Source organism: Anomaloglossus baeobatrachus, chromosome 8 (assembly GCF_048569485.1).
Source record: "Anomaloglossus baeobatrachus isolate aAnoBae1 chromosome 8, aAnoBae1.hap1, whole genome shotgun sequence".
NCBI classification, from domain to species: Eukaryota; Metazoa; Chordata; class Amphibia; order Anura; family Aromobatidae; genus Anomaloglossus; species Anomaloglossus baeobatrachus.
Genome location: NC_134360.1, coordinates 263,097,818 through 263,107,809, shown reverse-complemented (window position 1 = coordinate 263,107,809; position 9,992 = coordinate 263,097,818). Strand labels below are relative to the sequence as shown.

The 9,992-nt window shown below is 47.9% G+C and overlaps 1 protein-coding gene across 1 annotated transcript in view; it reads right to left on the bottom strand.

Moving 5' to 3' along the window:
* Positions 1 to 831: 831 nt before the first annotated feature.
* The window catches only part of LOC142250102 (ras-specific guanine nucleotide-releasing factor RalGPS1-like), a 203,531-nt gene continuing 194,370 nt past the window's right edge, over positions 832 to 9,992 (bottom strand). The window contains exons 8-9 of the mRNA XM_075322166.1: positions 1,074 to 1,200; positions 832 to 836 (exon numbers count right to left, since the gene is read on the bottom strand). Coding sequence (XP_075178281.1) covers positions 832 to 836; positions 1,074 to 1,200 — 132 coding nt within the window. The remainder of the gene's footprint in view (positions 837 to 1,073; positions 1,201 to 9,992) is intronic.

Sequence of the window (9,992 nt, the reverse complement as noted above, 5' to 3'; positions counted from 1 at the left end):
GCGATTGTGATGGAGCTGTGATCTACAGAGAATGGCGTACTCATTGAGTAGACCAGTCCTCCAGAGGCAATCCGCTAAAAAAAAAAACAGACCTCTCCTCCAACGCGCCTCTACGCGAAAAATGATATGTCGTGCAGGAGACCCACACCGAGAAACACAAATTATTCTGGCGGGAAACAAGGTGAAATCCATTCTGCGGCTGAGGAGTTTGCCAGGATCTTATTACTGGGGATACCTGCTAGGATAAAAATACACAAACACCCGAAATACAGTTCTGTACGAACACCAGAAATAAAAAAATAAATATATAACATCGTGCTTTCAATTTGCTCTCTTAAAGAGGTTGTCCCCTATTGTTACACTGATGGTCTATCCTTAGGAGAGGTCGTGAATGTGTGATCGGCCGGGGTCCGACACCCTGCACCCCCCCGATCAGCTAGTCTCGGTGTCGGTAGCCAGAAATGCTCAGTTCTGGAGCTGGTCCCCGTCTTCTGATAGCGACTGCAGCCAGGTACTGCACATTCTCCCCCTATTCAGATGACTAGGATGTGTGGGTGCAGTACCCGGCCGCTATCAGAAGACGGAGCAGCTCCACTCTGCATTTCCGGCTGAATGCTACCGGCACCGAGAGCAGCTGAACGGCAATGGTGCCGGGTGTCACACCCTGGCCGATTAGATATTGAGGACTAAGGATATTCCATCAATGTAAAAGTAGTGGACAACTCCTTTAAGCTTTTTGGAAAATAGTTATTTTCATGTCCATCAGCGGCTGTAAACTTTTTGCATCAGGAACTCAAACTTTGTGTATAAAAGTCACTAAATTATTATAATCTAGTCTGAAAAAAATGCACACAAATTTACAAAGATACAGTGATGGTTATGAAAGCTTTGCTCATACGAGCATGCGCAGTAAATGCATGTACGAGCACTGGATGCACCATGTTTTGCACCGCCTATCATGTTCCCATACCGCTGCCTTCGATGTAGTCAATCTTCTTCGCAGCATTTAGCTTTCGGCACACACTCATGAGAAACTCATTACTTACAAGACTGACAAGATTATAGCGGCTTACCCAAGTAGGGGATACAAGGAGTCATCTTCAAGCTATTGATGTAGTCTCGGAGCCGTATGTAATTATCTTCTTTACTGACCACGTACTCCAGTTTCTCAAAGGTCGTCTTGTCTTTCCGACTCAGTAGCTGAAAGGCAAAACATTATTAGCTAGAAATATGGCGGATAGCCTAAACACAGAAATAGGCCTCCTCCTAGAAACTTGGAGGGGAAAATCATCAATAATATGAAGCAAAACTGACTTTAGTAAGTGCGGGCTGTATCAGTATCCACCACTGAGCAAGACAACAACAAACCTTACACAAATAGAGAAGAGACTAGCGCCCAGTGGTGACATTGTAGAATAAGTGCCGGGAAGGGAGATTCTGTCAGGAGGGGGAACCGGTCATCCTCTACAGCAGCGTGGTCATCATCAAACGCCCGTCCCATCTTATATCCCACAACTCACAGCTGCTTTAGCTCAATTTAGAGCATTAAAAAGGCTGTTGGGGATCAACCAAAAGATGGCCATGGATGGAAAATGCTGGAAGAAGCATTACTTACCAGTTACATAGCCCCAATGCTCTGCACCGGGCTTTGTTAAAGGGAACCACGAGCAGTGCTGGGTGTATATTTCCAATCCCTGCCTAACTGTCCCTGTATCTAGTAACAGATAAAGGAAGTCCAGGATCATGCGAACTGAGCCGAAATCCAGGAGAGGTGGCAGCGGAGAGGTGAGTGCAACCATCACCTGACACTGCACATACATTAGCATGTTAGTACACCCATGTACGCCCATAGAGGCATGCTTACATGCTAATGGGGCCGACTAGCAAGGGAAACAACGCCCTTGCAACCAGTAGCTGGCCTCATTAGTATAGGATATGAAATCCTTTTTCTACAGATCTCTTTATCTATGCTACTAATACAGGGACAGGTAGGCAGGGATTAGAAATATGCATCTAGAACTGCTCATGGATCTGGGTGCATATTGGTGTATATATATATTATATATATATATATATATATATATATATATATATATACACACACACATATATATATATATACATATACATACATATACAGTTAGGTCCAGAAATATTTGGACAGTGACAGACGTTTTGTTATTTTAGCTGTTTACAAAAACATGTTCAGAAATACAATTCTATATATAATATGGGCTGAAAGTGCACACTCCCAGCTGCAATATGAGAGTTTTCACATCCAAATCGGAGAAAGGGTTTAGGAATCATAGCTCTGTAATGCATAGCCTCCTCTTTTTCAAGGGACCAAAAGTAATTGGACAAGGGACTCTAAGGGCTGCAATTAACTCTGAAGGCGTCTCCCTCGTTAACCTGTAATCAATGAAGTAGTTAAAAGGTCTGGGGTTGATTACAGGTGTGTGGTTTTGCATTTGGAAGCTGTTGCTGTGACCAGACAACATGCGGTCTAAGGAACTCTCAATTGAGGTGAAGCAGAACATCCTGAGGCTGAAAAAAAAGAAAAAATCCATCAGAGAGATAGCAGACATGCTTGGAGTAGCAAAATCAACAGTCGGGTACATTCTGAGAAAAAAGGAATTGACTGGTGAGCTTGGGAACTCAAAAAGGCCTGGGCGTCCACGGATGACAACAGTGGTGGATGATCGCCGCATACTTTCTTTGGTGAAGAAGAACCCGTTCACAACATCAACTGAAGTCCAGAACACTCTCAGTGAAGTAGGTGTATCTGTCTCTAAGTCAACAGTAAAGAGAAGACTCCATGAAAGTAAATACAAAGGGTTCACATCTAGATGCAAACCATTCATCAATTCCAAAAATAGACAGGCCAGAGTTACATTTGCTGAAAAACACCTCATGAAGCCAGCTCAGTTCTGGAAAAGTATTCTATGGACAGATGAGACAAAGATCAACCTGTACCAGAATGATGGGAAGAAAAAAGTGTGGAGAAGAAAGGGAACGGCACATGATCCAAGGCACACCACACCCTCTGTAAAACATGGTGGAGGCAACGTGATGGCATGGGCATGCATGGCTTTCAATGGCACTGGGTCACTTGTGTTTATTGATGACATAACAGCAGACAAGAGTAGCCGGATGAATTCTGAAGTGTACCGGGATATACTTTCAGCCCAGATTCAGCCAAATGCCGCAAAGTTGATCGGACGGCGCTTCATAGTACAGATGGACAATGACCCCAAGCATACAGCCAAAGCTACCCAGGAGTTCATGAGTGCAAAAAAGTGGAACCTTCTGCAATGGCCAAGTCAATCACCAGATCTTAACCCAATTGAGCATTCATTTCACTTGCTCAAATCCAGACTTAAGACGGAAAGACCCACAAACAAGCAAGACCTGAAGGCTGCGGCTGTAAAGGCCTGGCAAAGCATTAAGAAGGAGGAAACCCAGCGTTTGGTGATGTCCATGGGTTCCAGACTTAAGGCAGTGATTGCCTCCAAAGGATTCGCAACAAAATAATGAAAATAAAAATATTTTGTTTGGGTTTGGTTTATTTGCCCAATTACTTTTGACCTCCTAAAATGTGGAGTGTTTGTAAAGAAATGTGACAATTCCTACAATTTCTATCAGATATTTTTGTTCAAACCTTCAAATTAAACGTTACAATCTGCACTTGAATTCTGTTGTAGAGGTTTCATTTCAAATCCAATGTGGTGGCATGCAGAGCCCAACTCGCCAAAATTGTGTCACTGGCCAAAGATTTCTGGACCTAACTATATATACTAGCTGTACTTCCCGGCTTCGCCCGGGTTAATAACTGCTGTTAACAAAATAGAATGTATTAACAAAAATGTATTCTGCACACAAACACCACAAAACAAATAGATATAAGTGTAATTATGTCTGTCTCCCCCTCTCTATATATCTCTCTGTCTCTCTCTTTGTCTGTGTCTCTGACTGTCTCTGCCTCTTTGTCTGTCTATCTATCTCTGTCTCCGTCTATCTCTTTCCCTGTCTGTCTATCTATCTATCTCTTTCCCTGTCTGTCTATCTATCTCTGTCTCCGTCTATCTCTTTCCCTGTCTGTCTATCTATCTATCTCTTTCCCTGTCTATCTCTGTCACTTTCCCTGTCTTTCCCGCTCTCACCAGTCTGTCTCTTTCCCTCTCTTTCCCTGTCAGTCTGTCTCTTTGTGTCTGTCTCTTACCCTGTCTATGTCTGATCTTTCCCTGTCTGTCTGCCTCTTTCCCTTTCACTGGCTGCATTGTGACACGCCAACATCTAATATATAAAGGTGTGTGTGTGTGTGTGTGTGTGTGTGTGTGTGTGTGTGTGTGTGTGTGTGTGTGTGTGTGTGTGTGTGTGTGTGTGTGTGTGTGTGTGTGTGTGTGTGTGTGTGTGTGTCCCCGGGATTGGCATCGGCACCGTCGCAGCTACAGCCACAAAATTTTGCACACTCACAATTCTGGACCCCGAGAGCGTCATAGGCTATGTTTTGAGGGGAAATTTTTTTTTAACCCCGCTCTTTACAGTTATTCGCCAAAAAACCTGCCTCCATTAAAGCGAATGGAGCTCTGAGCCACAGTGCAGCCAGAACTTCAGAAGAATGCGCCGCCACGCCCTTAAATGGAATGCTGGCGTGTCACAATGCAGCCAGGGAAAGAGACAGACACAGACAGGGAAAGTGACAGACAGGGAAAGTGACAGACAGGGAAAGTGACAGACAGGGAAAGTGACAGACAGGGAAAGTGACAGACAGGGAAAGTGACAGACAGGGAAAGTGACAGACAGGGAAAGTGACAGACAGGGAAAGTGACAGACAGGGAAAGTGACAGACAGGGAAAGTGACAGACAGGGAAAGTGACAGACAGGGAAAGTGACAGACAGGGAAAGTGACAGACAGGGAAAGTGACAGACAGGGAAAGTGACAGACAGGGAAAGTGACAGACAGGGAATGTTGGCGTGTCACAATGCAGCCGGGGAAAGAGACAGAGACGGGGAAAGAGACAGAGACGGGGAAAGAGACAGAGACGGGGAAAGAGACAGAGATATATACAGAGGGGGAGACAGACAGAGAATGGGAGAGAAACAGAGAGACAGTTACAATCCCGGGCAGCGTCGGGTGCTATGCTGTGAGGCGAAATTTTAACCCCGCGCGTTCCAATTTACCAATTAATTTTGCCCCCATCTACATAATGGGGAAAAAGTTAAACGAAAAGTGTTGGGGGCAAATTGACAGCTGCCAGATGTGAACAAGGGGGACTTAAAGAATGAGAGCGATGGCTGTTAACGGATGTTAACAAAATAGAATGTATTAACAAAAATGTATTCTGCACAAAAACCACAAAACAAATAGATAGAAATGTAATTAAAAGGCAAAAACTAAGCTAATAGAAGCATTTCACAACATATATTTCATCACCACAGATATTCCACACAGATTTAACATCCTATGACCGCACACATACTGAGAATGTCCTTTCTTGCCTATATTAACCAATCAGAGCTCAGATTAATTAACTGTAGCAAAATAGAAGCTAAGCTGTGATTGGTTGCTATTGGCAGCCTGATAAATCTCCAGGCAACAGAAAGCCCTCCCCCTGACAGTATATATTAGCTCCCACATACACATATAGACAGGTCATGTGGACATTCTGATAATGGGAGCGTTGCATGACCCAGGGTGGTAGCACCTAGTGACGTCCCAATGTCTACAAATAGGTTTCATCTCACTACTCATGAAGGCGACTGCTCAGACTTTTACATGTGCAGCCGCAATTCCCCAAAAGTTTAAGCAATGTGTAAAAAGATAAGGAAAACAAAAATGGAATGATTTGGAAATCTGCTACAGCCATATACTATTCACACCACAGAGCGCAGATCAGGGGGGAAAGTAAAACAGGGTTACGGCAGGAACACAACTCAAAAACTTTGTGACGAAAGGCTGGAAAAGTAAGTGGTGCTAATGAAAATAGCTGGAGGTCAATTTTCCAACTAATTCACATGTCCATGTTTAAAAAGAGCATGTTAGAGAGGCAGAGTCTCATCAGCAAAGATGGTCGCAGGTTGACCAATTTGTTAACAACTGCATCTAAAAATTGTGGAACATGGCAGAAAAAGAGACTTCAATGTAAAATTGCAAATACTAAGTATCTTGTCATCTACAGTACATATCAAAAGATTCAGAGTTCTTGGAGAAATCGATATACACAATGGACAAGGCTGATGGTCGATATTGAATGCTCGTGATCTAAGGGCCTTCAGGCTGACCTACATTAAAAACAGGCACTGTGCAAATCACTGCGCTCAGGAGTAGGTATGATTCTGGATATTGGAGCTCAGATGAGCACAACTCGCATACCTATTATAATGGAAGTCAGTGCGGATCGCAAGCATTTTCCAGAAGATCTTCAGGGAAAATGCTAGAGATCCCCACTGACTTCCATTGTACTAAAGACATGAGTTCAGCCCGTCCGAATGCACATTATGAGTACTGAACATGGTAGTGCCCGCTCATCACTAGTTACCAGTACTGAGCACCCGAGCATGGTAGTGCCCGCTCATCACTAGTTACCAGTACTGAGCACCAGAGCATGGTAGTGCCCGCTCATCACTAGTTACCAGTACAGTGCACCTGAGCATGGTAGTGCTCGCTCATCACTAGTTACCAGTACTGAGCACCCGAGCATGGTAGTGCCCGCTCATCACTTGTTACGAGTACTGAGCACCCGAGCATGGTAGTGCCCGCTCATCACTAGTTACGAGTACAGAGCACCTGAGCATGGTAGTGCCCGCTCATCACTAGTTACCAGTACTGAGCACCCGAGCATGGTAGTGCCCGCTCATCACTAGTTACCAGTACAGAGCACCCGAGCATGGTAGTGCCCGCTCATCACTAGTTACCAGTACTGAGCACCCGAGCATGGTAGTGCCCGCTCATCACTAGTTACCAGTACTGAGCACCCGAGCATGGTAGTGCCCGCTCATCACTAGTTACGAGTACTGAGCACCCGAGCATGGTAGTGCCCGCTCATCACTAGTTACCAGTACAGAGCACCTGAGCATGGTAGTGCCCGCTCATCACTAGTTACCAGTACTGAGCACCCGAGCATGGTAGTGCCCGCTCATCACTAGTTACGAGTACTGAGCACCCGAGCATGGTAGTGCCCGCTCATCACTAGTTACCAGTACTGAGCACCCGAGCATGGTAGTGCCCGCTCATCACTTGTTACGAGTACTGAGCACCCGAGCATGGTAGTGCCCGCTCATCACTAGTTACGAGTACAGAGCACCCGAGCATGGTAGTGCCCGCTCATCACTAGTTACCAGTACTGAGCACCCGAGCATGGTAGTGCCCGCTCATCACTAGTTACCAGTACAGAGCACCCGAGCATGGTAGTGCCCGCTCATCACTAGTTACCAGTACTGAGCACCCGAGCATGGTAGTGCCCGCTCATCACTAGTTACCAGTACTGAGCACCCGAGCATGGTAGTGCCCGCTCATCACTAGTTACGAGTACTGAGCACCCGAGCATGGTAGTGCCCGCTCATCACTAGTTACCAGTACAGAGCACCTGAGCATGGTAGTGCCCGCTCATCACTAGTTACCAGTACAGAGCACCCGAGCATGGTAGTGCCCGCTCATCACTAGTTACCAGTACTGAGCACCCGAGCATGGTAGTGCCCGCTCATCACTAGTTACCAGTACTGAGCACCCGAGCATGGTAGTGCCCGCTCATCACTAGTTATGAGTATGGAAATAAAGATCCTTTTCTGGCATCTCATACGACGCACCCTTCCCAAAAACAGCCATGTCTTTACTCAAAACAGAGTAGTACTGACACATTTAGATAAATATAATTTATCCTCTGGAGTGTCAAATAATGCTACTATACATGTGCAAAATCCATACAGACACTGTATTCATCAGGATTTTAGAAAAACAGGATAATTCAGTATCCATATAGAGGATTCATGCAGGAGCACAGCTACCGGAGAGGTGGTGCAAGTCATGATATTACGAGGTTAAGAATAAAAATGTACCAGCTGCTTTTTGTCATGTCGCCTTTCGTTGCAGCAAATGTCAATCAAACCCGGCCTGAAAAGAAGCTACACATAACAGCAGCTGCCAAAGCATTAGGGCAGGGGTGGGGAACCTCCGGCCCGCGGGCCGCATGCGGCCCGCCATGACCTTTTGTGCGGCCCCCGGGCAGATTCCCGGGGGCGCAGTACTCCGGCCACCGCCGTGGTTTTACCGGCCGCCGGCCCTTTAAATCTCCACATGTGCTGCTTGAACGCACCAATGAGCTCTTTCGCTAGCAGGTGTCAGCGTGCTCAGAACTCGACTCTGTGGGTGGGTTTAGCGCTCTGCGTGCACTTCCGTCCCACATCATTGTGACGCCCCCCTCACCGCCCCTTCTCTGGTACAGCGTGCCCCATCAGTGAAGTGTGCCGCCCACTCCCCTGCGCCTCCCGCTCACCGGTGCAGCGTGCCCCATCAGTGAAGTGTGCCGCCCGCTCCCCTGCGCCTCCCGCTCACCGGTGCCTCGTGCCCCATCAGTGGAGTGTGCAGCTCCCAGTATGTGTACCGCCCGCTCCCCTGCGCCTCCCGCTCACCGGTGTAGCATCGTGCCCCATCAGTGGAGTGTGCAGCTCCCAGTATGTGTACCGCCTGCTCCCCTGCGCCTCCCGCTCACCGGTGTAGCATCGTGCCCCATCAGTGGAGTGTGCAGCTCCCAGTATGTGTACCGCCCGCTCCCCTGCGCCTCCCGCTCACCGGTGTAGCATCGTGCCCCATCAGTGGAGTGTGCAGCTCCCAGTATGTGTACCGCCCGCTCCCCTGCGCCTTCCGCTCTCCGGTGTAGCATCGTGCCCCATCAGTGGAGTGTGCAGCTCCCAGTGCTGTCTTCTTTCCAATGCTGTGTACCCCCTAGTGACGTCTGTGCCCCCCAGTCTCCTAGTGATGTCTGCGTGCCCCCACTTAGTGATGTCTGCGTGCCCCCCACTTAGTGATGTCTGCGTGCCCCCCACTTAGTGATGTCTGTGTGCCCCCCACTTAGTGATGTCTGCGTGTCCCCCACTTAGTGATGTCTGCGTGTCCCCCACTTAGTGATGTCTGCGTGTCCCCCACTTAGTGATGTCTGTGTGCCCCCACTTAGTGATGTCTGTGTGCCCCCACTTAGTGATGTCTGCGTGCCCCCCACTTAGTGATGTCTGCGTGCCCCCCACTTAGTGATGTCTGCGTTCCCCCCACTTAGTGATGTCTGTGTGCCCCCCACTTAGTGATGTCTGCGTGCCCCCCCACTTAGTGATGTCTGTGTGCCCCCCCACTTAGTGATGTCTGTGTGCCCCCCCACTTAGTGATGTTCGTGCTCTCTGTGCTGCCCTAGTGATGTGTGTTCCACCCCAGTGCCGTCTGTGCCCCACAGCAATGCTTACGCCTCCCTGTGACCTAGTTATGTCTGTTCCCCAGCCCCTCTTGTCATGTATATGCCCCCAGCATCTCCTGTCATGGATATGCCCCAGCATCTCCTGTTATGTGTATGCCCCAACCCCTCCTGTGATATATACATCACATTGGAGATGCTAGGAGGCATATACATCACACGCTGGGGTATATACATCACATTGGAGATGTTGGGGCTGTACATATCACAGGAGCGTCTGGGCGCATATACCTCACAGGAGGGGCTGGGCGCATATACCTCACAGGAGGGGCTGGGGGCATATACCTCACAGGAGCGTCTGGGCGCATATACCTCACAGGAGCGTCTGGGCGCATATACCTCAGAGGAGCGTCTGGGCGCATATACCTCACAGGAGGGGCTGGGCGCATATACCTCACAGGAGGGGCTGGGCGCATATACCTCACAGGAGGGGCTGAAAGCATATACATCATAGAAGGGGGCTGGGGGCATTATATATGTGTGATGTAGGTGTCTCCTGTGATGTATATACAGCAGTCCCAGCGTCTCCTGTGT